General features: G+C 41.6%; 1 protein-coding gene and 1 long non-coding RNA gene across 2 annotated transcripts in view; one reads left to right on the forward strand and one right to left on the reverse strand.

Annotated features, from left to right (window-relative positions):
• Positions 1-18,742, reverse strand: part of PGM2 (phosphoglucomutase 2) — a 31,116-nt gene extending 12,374 nt beyond the window's left edge. Inside the window, exons 1-8 of the mRNA XM_045019434.1 lie at positions 18,589-18,742; positions 10,229-10,396; positions 5,602-5,708; positions 5,154-5,238; positions 4,616-4,699; positions 3,545-3,738; positions 2,679-2,868; positions 1,807-1,904 (exon numbers count right to left, since the gene is read on the reverse strand). Coding sequence (XP_044875369.1) covers positions 1,807-1,904; positions 2,679-2,868; positions 3,545-3,738; positions 4,616-4,699; positions 5,154-5,238; positions 5,602-5,708; positions 10,229-10,396; positions 18,589-18,642 — 980 coding nt within the window. The 5' untranslated portion in view covers positions 18,643-18,742. The remainder of the gene's footprint in view (positions 1-1,806; positions 1,905-2,678; positions 2,869-3,544; positions 3,739-4,615; positions 4,700-5,153; positions 5,239-5,601; positions 5,709-10,228; positions 10,397-18,588) is intronic.
• Positions 18,743-18,804: 62 nt separating this feature from the next.
• Positions 18,805-25,718, forward strand: LOC123371652. Its single transcript, XR_006579889.1, has 4 exons — positions 18,805-19,335; positions 21,501-21,605; positions 22,444-22,537; positions 24,424-25,718. It is a non-coding gene; the product is annotated as an uncharacterized LOC123371652 (long non-coding RNA).
• Positions 25,719-26,628: the final 910 nt, after the last annotated feature.

Below are 26,628 nucleotides of genomic sequence, written 5' to 3' on the forward strand. Positions count from 1 at the left end.
GCATCTGATTCAGATGATGAAAATGAACATGCATCAGTCTGCACTGCTTTGGATCATTATCGAGCAGAACCCATCATCAGCATGGACCCTATCCCCTGGAATGGTGGTTGAAGATAAAGGGACATATGAATCTTTAGCGTATCTGGCACGTAAATACTTTACAACACCAACTACAACAGTGCCATGCGAACACCTGTTCTCACTTTCAAGTGACATTGTTAACAAGAAGCAGGCAGCATTATCTTCTGCAAATGTAAACAAACTTGTTTGTCTGAGTGATTGGCTGAATAAGAAGTAGGACTGAATGGACTTGTAGGCTCTAAAGGCTATTAGCCAGGATGGGTTAGGAATGGTGTCCCTAGCCTCTGTTTGTCAGAGGGTGGGAGATGGATGGGTAGGAGAGAGATCACTTGATCATTACCTGTTAGGTTCACTCCCTCTGGGGCACCAGGAAATTGGCCACTGTCGGCAGACAAGATACTGGGCTGGATGGACCTTTGGCCTGACCCAGTATGACCATTCTTATGTTATGTTTTAAATGCATTTTTTGTACATAATTCTACATATGTAAATTCAACTGTCATGCTAGAGATTGCACTACAATACTTGTATTAGGTGAAATGAAAAATACTATTTTTTTTTACAGTGCAAATATTTTTATCAACAATAAATGTCAACTGAGCACTGTACACTTCATATTCTGTGTTGTTACTGAAATCAGTCTACTTGAAAATGTTGAAAACATCAAAATATGTAAATAAATGGTATTCTATTATTGTTTAACAGCGCGATTAATCCTGTTTAATTGTTTTAATCACTTGACAGCCCTAGTTTACAGCTGTATAGATTAACTTCTGCTCTACCAGATCGGGTGAAATGAGAAACATTAAATGTCTGGGTGGTAGTATTCAGCAGTGCACTCCAACTGAATCTCTGTCATCTGGTACAGCTTTTCAGAAGCTGTCTATATGATGCTGGTCACTCAAGGGGACTATGGGATGGTGAGTCAGAATTACAAGTCACATAGGCTACAGGCACATCTGACAAATGTGGCAAGTCCCCACTTTCTGTGGCCCAAGCAACAGAATCTAAATAGGCACAAATGTCCAGTTCTGCATGTTTTACAATGGAATTGAGAACTAGTAGCCAGATCATCAGAAGTTGCTGAGCACCTACAAATCTCATAGGTGTCAATGTGAGATGCAGATACACAGCATCTTGAAAAAATCAGGCTCAAGGTGTCTAATAAATATCTTAGCATATGTAGTCAATCACTACCCCTATTCTTGAACTGGGAAAAAGATAGAAGTGGGTTGATATCAATGAATTACGCTGTCCCCCTGATTCTGGAGGTCAATGAAAGAGTGACATGCAATTAAAGATGTTAGTTACTACTTACTAAATGAAATGAGTGAGAAAGAATGTTTTGCAGTGTACTACGGAAGATTTCTATTTAAAAACCTTGATAAACTATAAAGTAGACTAAGCTATTTGGGGTAAGAGCTGTCTCTTCATATTTGTCTTCTTTTTGTATGTTACCTGGCATAATGGACTCTAAACCATCACTGCAGCCTCTGGGTGCTATTGCAATATAGGTATTATAAATTCCCCCCGCCCTTCCTCCCCACACTTTTAGAGCCCTCTGGTTTTCCCCAATAACATCTATGAAAGGTAAGGCTAGAAGGAACCATTGTGATCATCTAGTCTGACCTCCTGCATAATACAAGTCACAGGACTTCCTAGAATTAAATCAGGCTTCAAGTCACATAGCTGTGGATGAACTACAGCATATTTTTATTACTGTACCTTTCTTGTTTCTCTGCAACAAGAAGTCGATCAGCATCTGGGTCATTTGCTAAAATAATTCCAGCCCCTTCTTTTTCAGCCAAAGCAAAAGATAACGTCTAGAAAACAATGGTAAACTGCAACATCAGAGAAGGATCAGTACTTCCAAATATTTCCACTTTCTTACAGGTCTGTAACATTCCCATTTTATTTTCATTTGAACCCACAAAGCTATGCTTATAGCAGAAATGCCGTCCTTAATTCATTCAAGGGTACCCTCAGTATTGTAGAGATCTCAGTGGGTAGCAGCAGTACATTAAAATAAGATATGGAGTGTGAACAATAAATCAAATTACACCTATTTCTACATTTGGGGGCTGATTCAAAGCCCACTGAAGTCAATGAGACTGCACTGAAGTTAATGGGACTACTCACACAAGTCAAGTTACTCCCATGAATGTTTGCAGATAAGGCCTTAGATATCTACATTTGATATCATCTTATTCTACAGTTTAACTGTTAACCGCTGATGGATCCAGGTTGTTAAAAATGTATTGTAATTGGACATTCTTTAAAGATGGAGGAACATTCTCAGTTTGTTTTTTTAAGGGCCATTTTATTCTCCATGCTGATACTGTATATTCTACTAAAGAGTTAAAGAAAAAAAAATCTTCTAGTAGTTTATCTTGTTATTAGATAACCAGTTCATTAAAAGCTAAACAGGAACTATGAAAAAACACTGGTTAGCGTTTCAAGAAATCAAACAGAATAGAAACTCAAAATGAAAAACTATTTTATGAAAATTTCATACCTAGGTTTACAGTGACAATTTCTGGCTGGTGGACAGAACACTTTTTAATATAGATTGCAAATATTTAAAAAAAGATATTTACCAGTACACCTTTACCCTCTTCAGGATTTGGGTACTTTACTGTTGGAAATTCTGGATCAGGATCCTTCTGTTCAGCAACAGCCAATGGAGGTTTGAAGTCAAATGCCTTAAAGGCTGACTGCACAAATTCATGGCCTACACCATGCACAGAAGTGTGGACGAACTTCAGCTTTGTTTCCTTGTTTATATTCCTGAAATCAAGTAAATTAATGATGATGTTCAATTAATATGGCCACTGTGTGCCACTTAATGGGGTTCAGAAACAACCATGACTCAATACTCTGCAACAATGTTAAACTATGAAGCCAAAGAAAGACAGTGTGTATTAAAAGGCCTTTTTTACCCCTCTCTCTAGCCCTACATATGACTGTACCAAGACACCAGATAGAGCCTTATAGAGCACAAGAGGAGGGAAAGAACATGCATGATTGGCTGATAAGATTCAGTATCTCAAGTTGAGTAATGGCATTTAAACGGACTTCTACATAGGAGCAGAAGCTACACTGAACCACAGTGCTATCTGTTGCTATGTTATTTATCTTTCACTCATATGCTTGTGTTATAATTTTTAAATACTTTAGAGGCACATACAACTAAGAACTAAAACCACTTCTCCTCCTAAGTAGATGCATAATGCTTGTTTATAATATTACAGCATCATTTTTCATACATTCCTGGCTTTCTAGTGTATTGAGTTTAGCAGTTGCTAGCCTAAGGGTAAAGTTAATGTAAGTGACAGAAATTAAAGTTTTGGTACCCAGCTCCTCCCCCTCCCCACCCCCAGTTTTAGTTTCAATCTTTCTTGTTTAAAATCAAGTTAAAAATATAGGTTTGTCACCAAGAGAATGACAATCATCACCAGCTCACCTGTGAAAGCAGTGCTTTTGTATGTCTTTAAAGTAGTCCTTATTGATAGTGACATAAGGATCATGAAGTAGCAAGCTGCTGTCAACCAGACTGTCATCCCAAGCCTGAGGCCATGGCTCTTGGTTCTCTTCGATTGCTTGAGAGATTCCTTTGTCATGAGGTGAGGTTATCTGTGCACCATTTTCCCAATAAACCTAAATGGTACACAGGACACACAGGGGTTATTTTTAAACATTAATACCTTTACTGATTTTAGTTGGCTAAATCCTGGCACAACTCATGGCCGATTCCAGTAAATACAGCTAAAACAATATAGTGTAACATACTTTGGATATAGATTTCCCTAAGCTTTGTTTTTCTGAGGATGTACTACCCTATATTTAAATCCCCCACTGAAAACAAGTAGACCACCATCAGGCTCATCTCATTTAGAGATAAAACCAAATTTCAAGCCATTTGCTAGGCAGGTAGTTAATACTTGTCCACAGAACACTGTATCAACCTACATACTTTCTTCTAATTTTATATATAACCACTATGCATGAGACAAGGAAAAAAAGGGGGGGAAGGGGAGAATTTTTTTTTGGTACTAAAAAGACCATTTTTAACTGTAAAAACAGTCAAAAACTTTTAGTCACCTACACCACCTGCTTCTCTTGGTCTTCGAACTACTTCCACACATGCGACAAATCATTAATTTAAGTCATGTTACTATAAAATTCTTAAAACTTTCAAAGGTCTGAACATATTTGAAAAAGCAGCAAATTATTGAAAATAAACATATAACATTTTAGAACACTGAAGCAACTCATTCTGGAGGAATGAACACAGGATGAATGACAAAGATCTGAGTTCTAATGGTGCCTCTGCCCCTAACTTGCTGTATAGCCCTGGGCCAGCCACTGTCTCATCTGTAAAATGGGGATGATACTACTTACCTTCCTCCTTCCTAGGGCTACTATGAAGATTAAGGACTGGATAGCTTTTTCAACATACAGAGTGCTATTATAAATGCTATTATTAAATAGTCATGTCTGAAAACAGTGGAAGATTTAAGTTATATAGGAATACCTTGTAACCATTATCTTGTTTTGGGTTATGGGAAGCAGTAATCATAATCCCAGCAGAAAGTTTCAGATGAGTTATTGTGTAGGGCTGTAAAACAATAGTATAAAGAGTTATCCTGGAGTCTACATCTTGCCAAATTCTGGGAATCAAGCCATCACTGCAACCGTTCAATCATGATTTCAAGTCTAGAAAATATCAGTATTCTCTTTACTGATTGTGAGCCATGCCATCTAGTGGCTTGACTGGTTAATTGCAGACATATTCAGTACCACACATGTCCAATAAACGTGTAAGGTCAAACAAAGAATATCTGATTTTCCGAAGACTAAATCTGGACTGAATATACCAAAATAATGAAAGCAAAGAAATAATGTATATGAAAAATGTTAGCCCAGCAGCTAGGATCTTAAATAAGCCTGAGAGTAGCAAACCAATGAGCTGATAAATCAGTTTGGTTTTTCTAAAAAAAGATTATAATAGTTTTTTGTACTTGACAGTACCCCATTATGTTGTATGAAAAAGAAATTATAGACAACCATACCACAAAAGGTGTTGGTGTTATATTGGAGAAGAGGTACACTGGAATTCCCTGACTGATGAAAGTTGTTGCAGCAAGCCTTGCAAACCTAAATGACAATAAAAGTTTATTTGGAAATACATTCATGAGATTCTCTCACTAGCCAGTTAAATAAAACTCACAAGGAGCATATAGATTTGATTCTGGTATAATTCATTTGTCCCTTATTCTGGTTACAAACATGGTTCAAATTTGCAGTACAGACTGGATTTTACCTGTGTTTCATACCAAAATGCAAAAGAAGAGCAAAGCTATATTTCTTATCTTCAGATGTACAGTGTACACACTTTTACATTCAAACTGCACACACATCTAACTGCTCCAAAGAAAATGCTATTGAAGCAGTGACCAAACTAGAATAGATTCCATATAACATGCAAAGAAAATCATTTCTACAGATTACTAAGAGTACCTCTTGCTGCTACTTCCACTTGAAGGATGGGCGCGAGCATCAAAACCAATGACTACCCCTCTTTTCTTTAGGTCACTGAAGTTCTTTTCAAGGTACCTGCAAAATCCCTAAAGACAAAAAACTCAGAACTCAATCTTAATATTTTAAAATGTGGCTGCAATAAATTTTAAAATCTTAAAAAAAAAAAAAAAAAAAAAAAAAAAAGGCAAGTACTCTAAATTGGTTTAGGGTACAATTTTCTGGGAGCAAGAAACACTGACTGAAAACCAAGAAAATGTCGAGTCTTCAAACAAAAAACTACCATTGATTGGTTTTATAATGTGAATAATTCCACATGAAAAATTTAAATCCAGGTAGATTAGATAAAAATGAATATTTTGGATTACAGTACTTCAAAAATGATTAATTCAGATGCTCTTTTCCCATGCTTCTGGCCTGAAAAAGTAATAACTACTATTCAATACATTCTATTTTTAATCTCAAAAACAACAAAATGAAGCCTGTTTAGGACAAAGTAAATAAGTGACACAGGATATACCCTTACTTTTATTCAGCATCTCCACATACAACAAATCTACTCTAGAATGTATGTGGTATTAGAACTTTTATGCAAATTGAGGGTTACTCCGATTTACTAAATTGGCTTAATTTGTGATTTCTTAGATTTTTAATGATTGAGACAGTAGGAAAAGCAATTGAGCTCCTTTAACTAAGCTAACAATTTTGTACATAAATCAGGGTTGTCAAGTGATTAAAAAAAATCAAAATTAACCGTGCCGCTAAACAATGAAATCACTTATTTAAATATTTTTGGATGTTTTCTACAGTTTCAAATATACTGATTTCAATTACAACACAGAGTACAAAGTGTATAGTGCTCACTTTATATTTATTTTTTATTACAAATACTTGCACTGTAAAAAAGGAACAAAAGAAATAGTACTCCAATTCACCTAATACAAATACTGTAGTGCAAGCTCTATCATGAAAGTTGAACTTACATTTGTAGAATTATGTACAAAAAAAAATTGCACTCAAAAATAACAATTTCAATTTAGTTTCAATTTAAAACTTGAGAGCCTACAAATCCACCCAGTGCTACTTCTTTTTCAGCCACTCAGACAAACAAGTTTGTTTACATTTGCAGGAAATAATGCCATTTGCTTCTTATTTAAAATGTTACCTGAAAGTGAGAACAGGCATTGGCATGGCACTGTTGTGTCTGGCATTGCAAAATATTTACACGCCAGATGCGCTAAAGATTCATATGTCCCTTCATCTTCAACCACCATTCCAGAGGACATGCTTTCATGCTGATGATGGGTTCTGCTCGATAACGATTCAAAGGAGTGTGGACCAATGCATGTTCACTTTCATCATCTAAATAAGATTCAGCCTTCTGCTGGTGGTTTTTTTTTTTGGTGGTTCGGGTCCTGTAGTTTCCGCATCTGAGTGTTGCTCTTTTAACACTTCTGAAAGCATGCTCTACAACTTGTCCTTATGAGATTTTGGAAGGCACTTCAGATTCTTAAACATTGAAAAAGATAACTGTAGTTATCTTTAGAAATCTCACATTGGTACCTTCTTTGCGTTTTGTCAAATCTACAGTGAAAGTGTTCTTAAAACGAACAACATGTGCTGGGTCATCATCCGAGACTGCTGTAACATGAAATATATGGCAGAATGCGGGTAAAACACAGAGCAGGAGACATACAATTCTCCCCCAAGGAGTAGAGCCACAAATTTAATTAATGCATTTTTTTTTAAATGAGCATCATCAGCATGTCCTCTGGAATGGTGGCCGAAGCATGAAGGAGCATATGAATCTTTAGCACATCTGGCACGTAAATACCTTGCAACGCCAGCTAGAAAAGTGACATGCAAACGCCTGTTCTCACTTTCAGCTGACATTGTAAATAAGAAGCGGACACCATTATCTCCCGTAAATGTAAACGAGCTTGTTTGTCTTAGTGCTTGGCTTGTAGGCTCTAAAGTTTTACATTGTTTTTGAGTGCAGTCATGTAATCAAAAAAATAATCTACAGTTGTAAGTTGCACTTCCATGATAAAAAGATTGCTCTACAGTACTTAGATGAACTGAAAATTACTAGAATTTAGCAGGTGGAGCCGAAGTTACATGGCCCAATGCGAGTGGTGGGCTCCTGCGCTGGTCTGGGCGTGGGGGAGTAGCCCCTTTCTGGTCGTCTCTTCTTCTGGGGCACTGGGCACTGAGAATGGTGCCACCCACTGCCCTATGTGGGGAACCCTGCTGGTGCCAAGGATCTCTGGCAGAGTCCTTCCTCAGCGCTGACTCATGCCTCATTAGTGCTGGCGCCTTGCACACTGATGCCGAGGTGCTCTGACGGCTCCGCCGAGCCAGGGTACGAGCGAGGATGTAGAGCAGCCTCCATCAGAAGAATCTTGAGGCACTGATCCATCTCCTTCTGAGTCCTCAGATAAAATCCCTTGCAGATCTTGCAGCATTCCTTCTGGTGACTCTCCCCCAAACACTTCAAGCAGGAAGCATGGGGGGTTACTTCTTGGCATAGACTCGCCACATGCTGCGCTGGGTTTAAACTCCAGGGATCGAGGCATGCCCCGGTACCAGAGTAAAAAGGGGGTAATAAAGGGAGAGGGTGTGATGTTATCTAATGAAAACATGACCATGCAAAGTATTCTTGCTACAACTGTTATATAATTGCAACAAATCTTATATAAAGTGTGACACATTGCCAGAAAGGGCTAAGCAGCTTGCAGGTTGATTGACTCTGGGTCAACCATTAGGGACATATTAGAAAAGTGTGTATATGGTAATTAAGGCCATTCTATGGTAGATAAGGTAGAACTTTGAAATGCAAACCTATATTGTTCGAAATTAGAGGTAATGCTAATTGTATGTGTGTACTCATATCCTGTTTAATGCTAGCCATGTAAACAGACAGTTCCTGTCTGTCACTATAGCTATTGATTCAGAGATCAAAAGGGAATATTAACATTTAGATGAATCTTGGGTGCAATAATGTTATTGTCTGTATGTCTCTTTAAAGTTTGTGATAAAATAATTTATCCATTAAGTAGTTTATGTTAATCCATGTAGTTAATTACCGGTGAGGTTTACGAAACAGAAGGTTACATTAGAAGCCTATTGTTCACCCAGGACTGTATGGTCAAGTGGCTGCTAGAAAACTGTATAAAAGACCCTTGGGCCCTGATCCTGTCATCTCAAATCTGCTTGAAACTTCAATGCAGGGGAAGCTTAAGCCACAAGATTGATATCCCAGCTCTGAGTGGACCACCCTGAATATAATTTGGACTATAACCTATGGACCAATTCTGAAAGAACTCTTTGCAACTACAAAGCTCACCATCTCTGCTGTAAATCCAAACCTCAAGAATTATACTCATGTCTGTATGTATACTGATCTTTTAACCAACACACAAGCTCTCTTCTTTTTTAATAAATTTTAGTTTAGTTAATAAGAATTGGCTGTAAGCGTGTATTTGGATAAGATCTGAAGTATTCATTAATCTGGGGGGTAATGTGTCTGATTCTTTGGGATTGGTAGAACTTTTTTATTCAATGAATAAGATTTTCAGTAATCCTCATCATATTTGACTTGGGCATCTGAGTGGAGGCCTGAGGCTGGGTTAATTTAAGGGAACTGTGTTGTTGGCTTCAGGGTAACGAGTGAGGTATTACAGAAGCTGTTTTGTGCTGGCTTGGTAAATCTAAATATTGGAATATCCACCAGCTTTGGGGATTGTCTGCCCATTCTTTGCAGTTCACCCTAACTGAGTGACCTAAGTTGGCTCCCCTGGGACTCCGGTCACAGGGGATTACCTGCTAACTGAAACTTCTCTAAGGGTAGGTCTATACTTACCTGCCGGGTTGACGCGTAGCGTTCGACTTCTCGGAGTTCGAACTATCGCATCTAATCTAGACGCGATAGTTCGAACTCCGAACGCGCTCCCGTTGACTCCGGAACTCCACCACCGCGAACTTCGATCCCACGGCGTCTGGACGGGTGAGTACTTCGAACTAAGGTAGTTCGACTTCAGCGACGCGAATCGCGTACCTTAGTTCGACCCCCCCACCCTAGTGTAGACCAGGCCTAACACTATAATATACTACTATAAACCTAACTAACTATTTACAAGACAAAAGTTCAAACTACTAGAGAAGTTGCACTTGTAAAGCAAGAACTAGCGAGTGTTCCAGCTAATCATTACAGGTGGTAAGAAGGAACTGAAGTGGCGGCAGATCAGCAGGGCCCTATATTCAATGCCATGAAGGCATGACCTCAGGGAGCGCCCATACTGACCCAATGGGTACTGCTAGGGGAAAAACCTTGCTGCTGCCGCGCAGGCACACCTAATTGGAATGGACATGAGCAATCACTCGAAGAACTAAAATTTCAATAGATGTTAGTGGGTTTTCTGAAGTGGTCAACATTGACCTAACTCTGCTCCCACTGAAAACCATCTTTGAGGTTTTGGACAGTGGTTAAGCTCAATTTTATTTCCAAATTTCATCTGGTTACTTTTTCATTAAAAATATTCATTTCTACTGAAAGCAGAAAAAAAGCCTTCAGTCAAGTAATAATAGAAAAACAAAGTGAACCTGGTACCTGAGTTGTCTGGATAATAGTCAAGTCATTCATATGAGAAATTCCTGCCCCCATGGCTGCTCTGAGTCCTGCTGTCCCAAACTCCATCCGTGAACCAAAACATTTTTGTAGTTCTCCTGCATTTTCTTCAGCAACCAGTTGCTTTACTATTTCTGAGGTTTTAATATTCTGTAGAAAGATAATATTACAATATATTGCTATTCTGAAAAAGATTGTTATAACTTTAATCTCAAACTGTGACATTCCTTACCATTTCTTCTACCGAACTGGTTCTCAGACTAGACTTGGTATACCACATCTAAAACTCCAAAGTATTTGTCATAACACTTTCATAATTTTAATCAGTGTTGTCTACTGAAGTGCAACAAATGTTAGATTTTAAAATAGTTACATCCTATAGAGGATCCTACATCCTACAGAGGATTGCTGAGTGCAAAGCTCACCACAAAGTTGTAAAGTATATAAACAGCTACAGGATTTTTTTAAAATATAAAACAACCACAAGCTCTCCCCACAAAGTAACAGAATTACATATTTAAAAAATACTTTATTTCACAATAGGAAAATAAAAGACAGAAAATGCACTTTGTGTATATCATGTATAGAAAAAGTATCCTAGGGGCCTATCTGCAAACTAGGACTCATGGGAGTAATTCCATCAAAATCAATGCAACCATTTTCATGCATAACAGTTCACAAGATCAGGACCATATTTTGTTATAAGTGGGATAGTGATATGCAGTTTATCAGTGATCAGAAGCGAACTTTACTTTTGATTTTGTAACTTTTTATTGGTATTAAAGCAAGCCCCTTGGAACCCAAGTACCTGAGTGGTGTTTTCTTGGATCACAGTAAGCGTACAAGGGTTATAGCTATTCAAATTGGGTTTGCTCAATAACAAATATTCTTGGAGCTCATTGTGTGAAAAAACAGTTGCAGACTGGCTCATCCCCCTTTCTCAATCACCACAGTGACCAAACAGCATGTTAATCAAGTACATCTGCAACTTCAAAGAAGATAGCAGTTGATAAAAATTAATGTTTGTTTAATTTAAGTACATTTTTCAATTTGAAAAACTACTTAAAATTAAATTTGAAATTATGACAGACCTCATAAAAGACACTGGCTACACAAGCAGAATGAGAGCTTGTTGAAGTGCTAAACCAGCTTTTGATAGCAGTAGCTTCTTGTGCAGACGCAGAGAGAATACCTACTTTCTTGATCACTGTGGACAACACCACTATCCAGCGTGTCACTCAGGCCCACAGCCTATGCGTTATCTTCACTTCAGATCTTTCGATGTCCTCACATCTCTACTATATCTTAATCTTGCCAAAATTTTCTGTATAACCTTTCTAAGATATGGCCTTTCTTATCCATTCATGTAGCTAAAACCCTCATCCAAGCTCCCATCATCTTGCATTTCAATTAATACAACATCCTTCTCTCTGGCCTTGACAAATGCAATCTTGTCCCACTTGTATCCTCTCAGAATGCTTCTGCAAACATCACTTTCCACGCCCATTGCTTTGACCATGTCACCCCTCGGTTTGCATCCCTCCACTGGCTCCCTCTTCATTATCACATCCAACATAAGGTACTGATAACCAGTCAGCTCTGTGTTCTTAGGGAACGAGGGCGCAGTATCCAGCCTCCCTGACTCCCTACCCACTCCCAGCCTTGAACCAAAACCGATCAGAAGACTTGCAGAAAGCAATAGAAAGGCGGTGGGAGACACATCTAAACCCCTCCTGACAAGGGTGACAGGATTAAGGCAACTCCCCTAGCCTCATCTGCATCAAAGATGAACCGGGGGCAACTCTATTAGCATACACAATGGAGAACAGAGATTACCATACTGAACTCTGGGACCAGAAAAGCAGGGAAGCACTGCATCATGGGGGATCTCTGCTCCAGATGTTAATGAACCTATGCCTGCACACACCCAGCTCAGCAGTTATCAGACCAATTCTAATAATGAATCCTTGATTGATATCCAAAATACTGAAGCAGCCTAATTGCACTGTGAGCTCCCTGGAAGGAATACCACCCATAGCTAGAAGTGATCAGCTCCTATTGTCTAGCCCAGGGGTGGCCAACCTGTAGCTCCGAAGCCACATGCGGCTCTTTAGAAGTTAATATGCAGCTCCTGGTATAGGCACCAACTCCAGGGCTGGAGTTACAGGTGCCAACTTTCAAATGTGCTGGGGGGTGCTCATGGTCAACCCCTGGCTCTGCCCCCTTCCCTGAGCGCGCTATGCCCTCACTCCTCCCCCTCCAAGCCATCTGCACACCACAAAACAGCTGATCAGGAGGTGCGGGGAGGGATGAGGAGTCGCTGATCGGCGGGCAAGAGGTGCTGGCCGGGGGTGGGAGAGCTGATTAAGGGCTGCTGACGTGGCTCTTTGACAATGTACATTGGTAAATTCTGGCTCCTTCTCAGGCTCAGGTTGGCCACCCCTGGTCTAGCCTAAAGAAAACCCTTGAGTCATCAGTTTACCCATAAACAAATCTAGTGTTCTCCCTTGAACCATTGTTGTTTTCCTACAAAAAACCCTATCCACACTCAAGTAAGTGTTCTGATGCATGGATCCAAACTCTGCATCAGTTCCACTGGGATTTCATCTTCTCCTCACTGATGTGCTGGGGGCTCTGCCCATCTCCAGCACTCAGGATCCTGACCTACCACCATCACCCCAACCAGTCCAAGATTCATGGAGTGGTGAGACCCCAGCTCTCTCTCTCTCTGTGTTTCCTTTTCTATCACAAGTATAACTTTTTAACCCTGACTTTGATGAGGTATAGTTTTCTATATGACTTTTGTAATCTTTTATAATGAAACTTATGTTTGTTTAGGCTCTCCTTGTGTGGTTATCACTATTATTCAATAAATAACTTTTATGGTTAAGCTGGTTGCTTCCCTCCCTCTCTGAACTTTAATCCTTTGTGTTTCTGGCTTCCCCATTTACTCTGCAGCAACACTTGTCTTACCTAAGCTAAAGATCCCTGTAGTGCCTAAAAATACTGTGCGGTTTGCTCATCAAGTGGGTTACTACCAGAACAATTGTAACCTGAAAGTGGGGATAGGGATGTGCTGAACCTGTGACATACGAGGTGGCAGCTCGGAAGTGCTGCTTGACCCAGACTACTGAGTCCAGGGGCATACAAGTATGGCAGCCTGGAAGTGCTGTTCGACCCAGCCTGCTCAGGCTTACTCTCTTCTGGTGCGGTATCTGTGGCATATAAGGGTAGCAACTTAGAAGTGCTGCTTGGCCTGGCCTATTGAGCCATGGGGAATATAAGGATGTCAGCTTGAAAATACTGCTAGACTCAGTACACTGAGTCCAGGGACATATAAGGGGTCAGCTTGAGAGTACTGACTGGCCAGTCCACTCAGACTTGCTCTGTTAAAGAGAGAGTGTGAGAGTGTGTGTGAGAGAGAGAGAGAGAGACACGCACACTCATCTGATTCTGGGGCTTGAGGAGCCCAGCCCTGGGGAACCTAGGTCCTGCAGGATCACTCCATTGGGAGGGGACTTGCGGAAGGGAGAAGTAGAGCTCCATATGAACACACAAGTGACACAAGCAGTACATTGATAGAATTACAGAACCCCCCACCCCAGAAGAGTAACCCTAATAAATGAGCATACCACAAAGTAACGGGCAAATCTGGTAACAGTACTTGTATTCACTTCCAAGGCCCTACACAGTCAATACATACCTATCACCTGTCATTCAGTATCAACCTACTCGTTAAAAATTTCCCACAAGCACCTCCATGCTTTCTACCATGCTGCCCCACATTTGGGAGGTGCTCTCCATAAACCACCTATTACTTGACTACAGTCAAATATTCAAGCAAAGAATGCCCTGATGTAGGCACTGGCCTACCTTTTTTATTGTTTCATGGTGTCATTTGTTAGCTAGCCTACTTAACCGTCCTAATCACTCACTTTACTACATGCTAATGTCACCTGTTGGGAAAACAAAACTGACTGATTGGCTGGACTCTCTTATCAAGCAGAGTGCCCCAGGGATTGGTCCTGGGGCCAGTTTCATTCAACATCTTTATCAATTATCTGGATGATGTGGACAAATTAGAGAGAGTCCAGAGGAGGGCAACGAAAATTATTAGGGGGCTGGGGAACATGACTTACGAGGAGAGGCTGAGGGAATTGGGGTTATTTAGTCTGCAGAAGAGAAAAGTGAAGGGGGATTAGATAGCAGCCTTCAACTACCTGAAGGGGGGTTCCAAAGAGGATGGAGCTAGGCTGTTCTCAGTGGTGGCAGATGACAGAACAAGAAGCAATCATCTCAAGTTGCAGTGGGGGAGGTCTAGGATGGATATTAAGAAACACTTTCATTAGGAGGGTGGTGAAGTACTGGAATGGGTTACCTAGGGAGTTGGTGGAATCTGCATCTTAGAGGTTTTTAAGGCCCGGCTTGACAAAGCCTTAAGCTGGGATGATTTAGCTGGTGTTGGTCCTGCTTTGAGCGTGGGATTTGACTAGATGACCTTCTGAGGTCTCTTCCAACCCTAATATTCTATGATTCTATGAATAATGTTCTCTTTTAAATGCCAACCTAACATTGCTAAAAAAGATAATTATACTTCCTTTTTTGAGGTCCTCATTACATTGTACTTGGAGTTATTTTAATATAGAAAATGCAATTAAGTCACTTTTTTTTTGTAATTAAGACTAAGTACCTAGGCTAAGCCTACTGGAGACAAAGTCTTGCTCTTTTTTGCTAATGTTATAATGAATTAGTGCTTTGGCCATTTTTGACATTTGACCAATGTTTGACAAATTATTTTTGGATTGGTCAAATGTCCAATTCTACTTCAATTTACTAACTACACATAATATATACTTTGTTTAATAAATCAGTTAGTTTTAAATGCTACATCTGTTTCGATAAGACAAAAAAGCTTATGCATCCAGTACATTCCAGGTAGTTTTAGTTAACTAATACAAACAACTTTAAAATGCAATTTTTGCATATGCTAAATTGAATTCCAATTTCCATTAGAAGATCTTGATACAAATTACAAGTGAAAAATTAGTCTAGTAATTAAGAAGTGTATGATTTCCCCATTTTTAACATAATAAAAATGTAAAAAATAATCTGTTTTAAGATAAATAATAGCATTGTAAGTGAGTAATGATATGGTCTGTCCTCATTGCCAAAAAGTACCAAGTTTAACGTAAAGACTACATTTAGTTGCAAATCAACGTGATTTAATGGTTCCCAGCTAATTAGAAACAACTTTTCTTTAGGAAAATACCTAAAAAGTAGAAATGAAAACCACAATTAAAATCAATTATTTCAACAATTTTTCCTGCTTGATGATTTAAATCATGATTAAAATTGGTGATTTAAATTGCTTGAGTTAAGTCAATCCACTTTAGAACAGTGGAGCTGAGGGATGTGCTGGCCGCCCTTCCTGCAGCCCCCATTGGCCTGGAGCGGCACACCGCGGCCAGTGGAAGCTGCAATCAGCCGAACCTGCAGATGCAGCAGGTAAACAAACCGGCCCAGCCCGCCGGGGCTTTCCCTGAGCAAGCGGTGGACTGGCTTTGAGAACCACTGCCTTAGAAGACATTATTAATTATGACCCAATTACACACAACCACCAGATGAAAAATACTGTATGGGGGTCTGATTTATATTTTCAAGAGTCTTATTTATTTATAAAGCTCCCCTGCAATGCAAAAGGATGCACCCCTGCATTCATATCCTACATACTACAATAATAATATTTGTACAAAGTATATCTTGTGAGCTATAATTTAAAAACTAACAACTCACTAGTCAGTAATATTATGGCAAAATGTATGTAGCAACATTATATGTAAAGTTATGAAATCCCCTGTATGCTGTTAAAGGCACATATTCAAACTCACATAGCCCTGATTAAGCAGAACTGGTTAAGGAGGCCTGTCAAACAAAATAATGTGTGTTTACCTCAATTTAAAAATAAGCTGTAAAAAGAGTCCTCAGACAGCAAGCGGGGGAAGAAAGAAAAATCGACATTTCAGCATAAATAAGTGAAAAGAAACACCATGAAGCCTCCTTTTTCCACCAGACTTCATGTCTACCTGCTCTCAGCTAGAGAGAACTTTAGTGAGACATCACACTCAGGAAAATGCTTTTGAAAGGGAGACTAGACTATAAAAGTGAGGGGCAAAAACGCCCCATGTTCTTGTCCATCTCTCCACCTAAGACCACTAGAAAAACCACAACTGGACTTTGGGGCCAGATTCTGGCCTGAGAGTTTGGTCAGCATGTTACTGGAAATGTGGTAAGGAACTTCACTTTGAACCATGTCTAGTTTTAAGTTTAGAAATCGTTTTCTCTTTATTTTTCTTGTAACCATTTCTGACTTTAATGCCTCATTTCTTGTACCCAATCTCTCTCTCTTTTTAGTTTCGTTCTTCAATCAAAATTAATCCAGTGCTGTGAATTGTTTGTGTAACTCAATTGAAGGCAACAAGCTATTATGTACTGATCCTCTTAGAGGGGCAAAGGACCTATTGCAGGGGTCCCCAACACGGTGTCCGCGGGCGCCATGCGTCTAAGTGTGCCCGCGTACTGGCTGGCGGATGAGCATCTGCCGAAATGCCACTGACAAGCAGTGTCATCCAGAGGTGTCGCCGTCGAAATGCTGCCGATTTTCGGCGGCGATGCTTCTGGATGACGCTGCTTGTTGGCAGTATTTCAGCAGCGATGCCTACTGACGTTGCCGCTTGTCGGCAGCATTTCAGCAGACGCTCGTCTGCCGCCACAGTCCTCTGTGGCGCGTCGTCTGGCACTCGCCAGACAAAAAAGGTTGGGGACCACTGACCTAGTGTATCTTGACTGTCCAGGAGAGGACTGGACTTTTGGGGGGAAAACTCAGGACTTGTTGCATGTTGGGGTCATCTGCAAATAGTAACCAAGACTCCTGGAAGCTACTGGGGTCAAAGCTGCTGGACCAGGGCTGTGGCTTTACACAGACACTCAGGGTGCAACCTGCATATTGGCAGGCTAATAATGAGTGATCCAAGCTGGAAGCTACAACAGCAAAGCATTGTGAGGCACCGCAGGTAGCAGGGCAGGAGTGACACAAACACACTGGTCTGGATTGCACCCTGTAATGTCATAGGGACAAAACAGGAAAATTAAAATACAATATTGTTGAAAACAAACTAAATGTAAGCGCCAAATAGGATATTCAAAAGCCAAGTAAAGTGCCATCATTAAGAAGGGGTGCTAATAATTAAAATCAACTCTGAAAAAAAATAGTAGAGATTATGATAGAAGACAGAAGTGGGACCTAATGGACAGAGTATTGGGCAGGGACTCTGGAGATCTGGGTTTTAGGCCCAGCTCTATACTACACTGGTTTGTTGGGTAGCCTTAGGCACATCACATGTCTGTGCCTCACTTTCCTCTTCTGTAACACTTTACAGAACGCCAGGAGCTTTTCAACACAACCCCAATTCCTCAAAATCAAAACCAAACCTTTTGCTTAAATGAACTGTTTTAATTTTTTTCTGAGGTTCAGAATAGAATTATTGGTCAAAACCAGAGAGAAAGAGAGTCGGCATTCACCTGGGATGTGGGAAACCAAAGTTCAAGTTCCTGCTCTCAATCAAGCCTGACTTTTATATTTAACCACCGGCCCAGCTGGGGGGGGGGGGTCCCTCAACCTCCAGAACAGTGGGGTGTCTGGAGGTCCCTTCTAGTCCTACATTTCTATGATTTCATAATTGTTCTGGAAATGCAATGCTTGTTCTCCAGCCCTAGCGACACGTAACAACAACACTCCCTTTGTCAAGGGCTCTGGGATCTAGGGCGGGAAGGCATCCAAGAGTATTACTGCTCTATCAAGGCATTATGCTAATCAACACGTTTGGCCTAAAACTTGCCACATAAGGGAGCTATTTTCTTCCAGTCGCAGGCCTGATGCGACTCTCGCCCTCTCGTACCTAGCGAGTGTTTGTAGCGCTGCCCTCACAGCCGAGCCAAGCGGGATGTTTTTCTCCGTCCGCTCCATACAAGAAAGCGAAGGAGGCGCTGGGACGCAGCCGCGTCCTGCGCTTTGCGACCCACACCCCGCGGGCAGGCAGCGAGCGAGCGGCCCGGAGCCCAGCGGCTCCGGCCAGAGCTCAGAGCCGCTGGCCCCCGGGGGGCGTGCCGGGGGCCCGGGGGGCGTGCCGGGCCCGGGCACTCTGCCGCCTGTCACGGCAGCCCAAGGAGCCGAGCGCAGGGTGAGCCCGGGGAGCTCAGTCAGCCACCCGTACCGCGACCGGGGCGATGCCGGGGCCAGCGAGGCTGCGGAGCAGGCAGGGAGAGCGCGCCGGGCCCCTCCTTACCTTGTCCCAGCGCAGCCACTGAGCAGCCGCCTCGGTCAGCCTCGGCGCCACCATCCTTCCCGAGCCGTTCAACTCAGCTTCCCGCCCGGCACTGCCCGAACGGAACGGAACGGAACGGCGCGGGGCTGGGGCAGGAGCCGTCCCTTACTGAGCACGCGCCGATTGTAGGCGCATGCGCACTAGGGTCGCCTGAAGTTGGTGCTCTGCTGCTCCTCCCTTAGCTCTAAGTAACACATTTTCGGGGCCGGGGAGGGGGGGTGTTTCTGTGCAGGGGCCAAACCGTGCCCCGGCGCGGGTGGGACAGATGGAGGGGGCCGGGGCCGGCGTACAGACCCGGGGCATTGCGGCGGCGGGTGTCACGGCGCCGCCTAGCCCGGAGCTTAGCACCGCTGCTCTCGCCGAGAGGCTGCGCTAAGCTGCCCAAGGAGGCGCGAGGCCGTGCCCTGCGTCGCACCCTGACCCGCCGCCCTAACCGCTTCAGCCTCCCCTGGCACAGGCGTTCGGGGTGCGGCAGCGCTGCTTTCCCGCTCTCGGAGGTGTAACGTGCCCGCGCCTAGCCTCCTGCCGGCCCGCAAAGGCGCCTTGTCTGCGGCTTCCAGCGCCGGCCGGGCTCTCCAGTCCCTCCGAGCCGCTGTCCGCGCTTCCCTCCGTTTATTTAAAAAACCAGTATTTTCATGACTCCGCCTCAGCGCCCCATCATTTACCTTGGGTACCATTGTGCACAGGGTTGGCATTGTGCTACTTAAGGTAGGATTTTAATAGTAAATAATTCTAGAAAATAGTTTCTAGTAGTAGATAATCACATTTTCTAGTATAATGTTTCCTGTGCTCTTATAATGAGTCCGCAATCTGCAATTCAAAAATTGTCTTTTTTTATTTTTCCTGGAAGTACAAGTCCATTCTTTATTTTATGACACCAAGACTGTCCAATTTCCTGGTTTACCATCAAAACTTCATCCATTTCCTTTGTTTCATCCACATTGAGAACTGCCTTTTGTCAACCATTCCACCTCTCTCTTTCTAGCAATGTAGGGCTTGTCTATGCTGGAAAGTTTTACCAGTTGTACAGGAGTTATACCAGTAAATACCCTACGCCTACGTGGACACACATTCTGGTATAAGAGTGCTTTTTGTGGTTTAGTTTAAGACTCTTCCAAACCAACCAAGCTAAACTTAAAAAGGCACTCTTATACCTGAACAACTGGCTGGGATGATTTAGTTGGGGTTGGACTAGATGACCTCCTGAGGTCTCTTCCAACCCTAATCTTCTATGATTCTATGAACTGTGTCCACACACAGAGTTATGGCAGTATAACTATACCAGTTTAAACTTATATTAGCTTAGGGCTTGGCTACACTCAGGTGCCGACTTTCCCTCTGCCCGGTGGATGTCCGATCCCCCACCACCCCGGCCCTGCCCCTGGCCCACCACTTCCTGCCCCGTGCTGCCCTCACCCTGGCCCCAGTTCACCCCTTCCCTAAAGTCCCTGCCCCTTCCCACCTCCATTCCACCCCTTTCCCCAAGTCCTCACCCCTGCCCCGCCTCTTCTCCTTCTCCTCCCCTGAGTGCACCCTGGCCCTGCTCCCCCCCTCACTCTCGGAAAGTCCTAAGCACCTCCAAAAAGCTGTTAGGCAGCGGGAAGTGCTGGGAGGAAGGGGGAAGAGTGAATGTGGTACGCTGTAGGTGGGTGGGAGAAGGAGGTGAGGAGGGGAGAGTTTGGCTGCCGGTGGGTGAGGTGCATCCACTAATTTTTCCCTGTGGGTGCTCCATACTCTTTGGGGCCACCGACGATGTGAGGAAGGCTTCCATGGTAGAACCATCTCGGTGGCTTGCATTTTCTTGGGACTGTAGGATCATCTAAATAAAGATTTCTTGCCTTATCTACTGTTGTTTCCCAGAAGTGATTGTATGACAAGTGCGCATCCCACTCAACACCCCTTGCAACAGGCCAACTTTCTTCATAACGCTTGACAACATCGAAAACATATCACAACATTCTGGATTATGCAGGGCATCCTGCGTGGCAAGATTAAGGGAATGTGCAGCACAGTGCACAGATTCTGCTCTCGATGCTTCACTCTGGCTTGGACCCCAGAAAATTAACTGGATACATTACTGGCTCCATTGTAACACTGCCCCTGGCAATCAGAAAAGGGGAAATCACACCTGAGAAGCGTATCTTCCAAAATTTTGAAAAGAGAAGCAGCATCCATTGCATCAGTTTGGTAAAACCCAATAAACTCCTCATAAATCTCCCTGGCTTCACTAGAAAAGAATTTTAAAGAAAAACTTACTTGTTCTTTTCTTGGCAAATCGGTAGTCTCATCTATTACAATGGCGTAAAACTTAGAAGCCTTTATCTTTTGCACAATTTATCTTAGCACCATCATTGCCATCATTTTGATTATTTCATTAATAACCTCACGTGTAGCCACTTGTATTTTGTGCAACTAAGCCACTGTCTCAGTTCCTCTGAATCTGTACTGCGTAGCAACAAGAGCTGCATCAAATTTGAATCACTCTCATTATGTCCACATAATACTATTCCTTGTTGAGTTAGGTACTGAACATTGGTAAAAATTTTGTGCAGTGCATTCCTAGTTGATTGTGATTCTTTTCTGTAACTGGCCGACATTAATGCAGAAACATTTACCTGCAATTGCAGAGCAGCATACTTCATTACTGCTTCCTTGTGACAGGAGGATTTTTCATGTGATGTAAAGCCACACATTGTGTGTCTCCAATCTTGAAATCCGGATGAAATAAACGTTGGTTTGGCCTTTGTAGAAAATATTAAGATCTTCTTTTCAGAACAGTTTTTGCAGACGGAGCAACAAGATCTGTCTAATTAACTATTGTAACTATACTATTGTAGCCAAGATTGATGAAAACTCCTTTTCTTATCTTGTAGATTTGCCACATCTTTCTTTTGTAAGAAGCTGGGTGTCGAACTGCAAGCTGGGTGTCGAACTCAGGCCATCACTTGATGAATTACACGTTTCTTCTTTTTCTCTGGGTAACCTTATTAAGAATTTATCCATTGTTGATTATTATTACTGGTCTTACGAATTGAGAATTTGTTGCAGGGAGAAAATGAAGCTACAGCGTACTGGCGCCACAAGTTTACAAGGGCCAATTAAAAGTGGAAAGTCAGAAGCAGCACTCGCCTGCTTCAATGTCCTACTCTGGCTGGGATGGTTTAGTTGGGGCTGGTACTGTTTTGAGTAGGGGGTTAGACTAGATGACCTCCTGAGGTCTCTTCCAACCCTAATCTCCTATGATAATACATTATATTTTGTTGTACGCTTATACAACCAATTATATACTTTACTTTAAAGACTATAAAATAATCACATATTGTGCTAAACACGATCATACCCCAAACTGACCGCCGAATTTAAGTTGTGTGTTTTTTCCCTTAGGCACTCATACAGTATATGGATGCCTTTCAAATGAAACTGGATCAGGGCCTTATTTGTAAGAAATACAACGGTGCAGAGTGGGTGAATTCGCGACACAGACTTTCAACCACCTGCTTAGACGATGACGAAAATGACGTGGGTTTGCATCACAGTCCTGCGTCATTGTCGTAATTTTGTATGCAGACTGTCGGAAGCCTGTGCATCGCGAAAGCACTCTGATTATTTAGCCTGTTTTCACAACACAGGTTTGTGGTACCTTAAGAAAATAAGGTTAAGTGTTCTCTTCAAGTTGATGCTCAGTGGACAATTGTGAATAAGAGATATTGTTCACATCAAAATGTATGTAAAATATAAGTCCAAACATTGGTGGAGCACGGGCACCACGGGCCTATATAACTCGCTGCCTGTGAACACTGGGAATTTATTCCTCAGGTGCTCAAGTGGAATTACAATAATAGCATCTTCTGGGCTCTTCTGCTTTTTCAGGAGATTTGGGACAAGAACTGGAGGAGTGAACCTGGGGAAGGTGAGTGTCCAGCCTCCCATCCACTCTCCTTCTTTCCAGGGTGGCTTTGTTCTATCAGGCTTTAACAGCTGTTGTCCTAAATCAGATTGATCTGTTTTGCAAAATATGTGGGCAGTTGGTAATTTTACTCCAGCCATCTTCAGGACACATGGAATTACTGCTACATACTATTTGCTAGAGCTCCGAAGTTGAGTACGTCACTGGTCCTATTAAAGTATACCTGTCTGCTTATATCTGCCACCAACTTCAAATCAATACTGCAACTAGTAACCCACAGTCATGATGAATTGTAGCAGCACCACACACTTGATCTCTGCTTAGCACCCTCAGCTGTTTTTTAAGTCCTATTACTGCACAAGTAAAAAGAGGCTCTGACTCATTTACATTGTAAACATGACAAATGTAATTAAGAAAAAATAGTAAGAAGCTTTAAAGTGAACTCAGTATTGATGGCTGAAATTTACTTGAAAGTTCTCAATTTCATTAAATATCCTTTTTATTGTGTGTGTTTAAGGAACTGATCCAGCTCCCGTGGAAGTCAGTCAGCTGGAAAGATTCCAGTTGACTTTAATGGGAGCTGGAACAGGTCCTAAATCTCATCAGCATTGGCAATTATTTCTTTACCTTTGAGAGAAAAGCACTTCACAATAAGTCAATGAACAATAAAAAAATCTTTAAAGGGAGTAGTAAGTAAACAAGAAAAAGGAACACCTGGATTACAAAAATGCATACATTTGACAAGAAAACACTTTATACTGCCTTTAACTTGGAGTCCATTTAGGCTCAAAGCAGCTGACTGATAGTACTAATGAGGCAGGCTTTTTACAGGGTCATACACAATTCTGCCAATGTAACTCAATCCTGAACTGCTATTCCAGTCATCAGCCGAATCGGCCAAATGTGCCAAACTTTGTCTATTTATGTGGTGGTTGGTCAGACGGCCATTCCTTGAGAAACTGCTGTACATGGCATGCCCCCTAAAAGTCAGAACAGAATGACAGTAAAGCTCCAAAAATATCCATGACCCAGAGACAAGCTGACACAGGACATCCTTGGGTCATGTCACACAGCCCATATATCATGATCCCATGTGACATACATTTGCTTTTCATAAACATGTCTTTTCTGAAAGTCAAAGAAGATGCAGAATGACTGAGTTGGGTAATGGTAGAATTGTCTATGAGACAGAATAGTCTAGTGCACTGATCATAGGAGTAGGGATAGAAATCAAGTCTGTCCTGTGCCTATCTGTCCTCAGGCTTGTGGGGAATTTCCCAGGCTCTCAAGGCTTTCACTGGTGGGGTAGCCATTGCTACTACAAATTCCACTATTCCAGTTGCTAAAATGATGTTAAAGACAGCAGAAGAGAATTTACTAAAGAGCTTTAAAGAGAACCTATGTTTGGTCCCAGTGCAAATAGGCTATGAACAAGATGGTCTGAATTCACTTATTGTCAGGAGATGTATATAATTTTGGGTAACCAAATTTATATTTTATGTGATTCCTTTTTCAAATGACCCCCCTCCTCCAAATAACGAAAACCAACCACCCAGCCAGGGTCAGCTGAGAAGTGGTTTTCATTTTCCCATTGGAATCAGGTATGCCCTGATGCTGATTTGCAATGTAACCTTGGGCAAATCACTTATCGTCTCTATCTCAGCTGCTGCAACTTGTAAGATGTAGCTAGTACTTATCTAACTCACAGGTGTGTTGTGAGAACTGATTTAATATTTGTACATTAATTTGAAAATATGAGTCCAGTGCTATTAATGACCCTGCAGATTATAGACAAGAGAGGACTTCAGTACAACAAATCAAAGGGGGTATTTATTAAGCAGCTGGATGCAAGCTGACAACTAGTAATTCTTTGTTGCTCTCTCTCTTAGATTGATGAACACAGTGGTGTCCACATCAAAAGGAACTTATAACCTAGTGCTGGCTAGGATTTATCTGACCATTCCATCAATACATTATACATTCCTAGCAATATCATGGATTTAGAACCAAGATATTATACAAGAAATCATTCCCAATGACATGCCGCTCAGTGCAGGTTGAAATGATGTGATGAAGAATACCAGCTGTCTTATTTACAACATCTCTAAAAGAATAACGGTGAAATCACTTGGGGAGAATAGGCAAGGTTCCATGTACTCCATGGTAAACTGCACCTAAATGCTGCATCAAGGGCACTGAACGCCGCAAGACAGCTGATTGCCACGGGCAGGAGGTCGGGGGAGCAGGGAGAAGGCGCTGATCCGCAGGGTGTGCCAGCGGGCGGGAGGCTCTGGGGGGGGGCATAGGAAAGCTGATAGGGAGGCAGCCAGCCTGTTTAATATCTGTATTAAAAGCTTGTTTAAAATTGTTTAAAACTTATGCCTCTATTAAATTGCTTGTTTAAAATTGTTTAAAATGTATATAATGCATTTTGTCTGGCAAAAAAAAAAAAATTCCCTGGAACCTAACCCTCCCTATTTTCATTAATTCTTATGGAGAAATTGGATTAGCTTAACATCGTTTCGCTTAAAGTCACATTTTTCAGGAACATAACTACGTTAAGTGAGGAGTTACTGTACCCCAATCAGACTAATTGCCTGTGTATTATTTATGTAACTATTACATTTTGTTATTTTACACAGTCCTTTCATCTTCAGTTTTCAATGTGCTATGAATTCTTAAACTGTTCTATAAATGTTGCAAGCTGGAGAGGGGATAGTTAGGACTTTTGGCTTCTATGGAGATAAAGGAGGCTATTTGGGGTTGTAGGATAAGCATAGAAGCTAGACATTACTGCTCAAATATTGACAGTGAAATTGACATTTTTAGGTTTCAGAGTTAAACAAGTCAACATGAATGAGACAGTTAATGCTTTTCAGCTCTTGTTGTATTCAGTCTAACAATTCAAGACACCAACATTGCATCAATTTTCACTTTGTTCACTGTTTAAAGGTACTCTTCCCACCAATGACTAGACATTTTTTTTTAGAATAGAGCTTAGGTTTTGCAACACAAATTCCGTGGCAAAGAGTTGATTCCACTGGAAATTTCACACACTACCAACAGTCTGGCAATAGAATAGCCTCTTAAATGAAATGCTAGTCTCCTTATCCAGGTCTGGGGGATTTGGTGATGATTATACTCTTGGCTTGAATTGTAATCTGTTCTCCACTGCCACAGAATACCAAGTGACATGAGGAACTCTTCTGGAAGAGATGCTGTCTTCAGATCACATGATGGTTCTTTCTGGAAATTTTTATTTTGTTTTGTAAATCTGCAATACACATTAGCAGGTTCCTTCCAAAGTATGAATTGGTATGTGATTGTTAAAATATGTTTGTCTAGTTTGTTCTAAACAACAGCTCCTTTCCAAGTTCAAGGAAGAATTGCTTTATGTTTGTCTAATAGACAATAAGAGTTAGAACTAATGCCAAAGCTTTTTCCAAGAATATTCTGTCTGACTGCCCTTGATGTTGCTTTACTTTCAAACCAAAAACCTTGCTCTTCTGAGGTTGATTTTTATTTTCTCTCTCAAATTATTCAGTTGCATCAATGTAAATAAGATCTTTAGCATTGGAAATAACTTATCCCCTATACCAGTGTTTCCCAAACTTGGGACGCCGCTTGTGTAGGGAAAGTCCCTAGTGGGCCGGGCTGGTTTGTTTACCTGCCGATCGCAGCTCCCATTGGCCTGGAGGTAGACATTACCACATCCGAGGTAGAAGCCAAATTCGAACAGCTTAATGGGACTAAATCAGAGGGCTCAGATAATCTTCATCCAAGAATGTTAAGGGAACTGGCACATGAAATTGCAAGCCCATTAACAAGAAATTTTAATGAATCTGTAAACTCCGGGGTTGTACCGTATGACTGGAGAATTGCTAACATAGTTCCTATCTTTAAGAAAGGGGAAAAACGTGATCAACAGGCAACTACAGGCCTGTTAGTTTGATATCTGTAGTATGCAAGGTCTTGGAAAAATTTTTGAAAGAGAAAGTAGTTAAGGACATTAAGGTCAGTGGTAATTGGGACAAAATACAACATGGTTTTACAAAAGGTCGATTGTGCCAAACCAACCTGATCTCCTTCTTTGA

The sequence above is a fragment of the Mauremys mutica genome, chromosome 5 (assembly GCF_020497125.1).
Source record: "Mauremys mutica isolate MM-2020 ecotype Southern chromosome 5, ASM2049712v1, whole genome shotgun sequence".
NCBI lineage: Eukaryota > Metazoa > Chordata > Testudines > Geoemydidae > Mauremys > Mauremys mutica.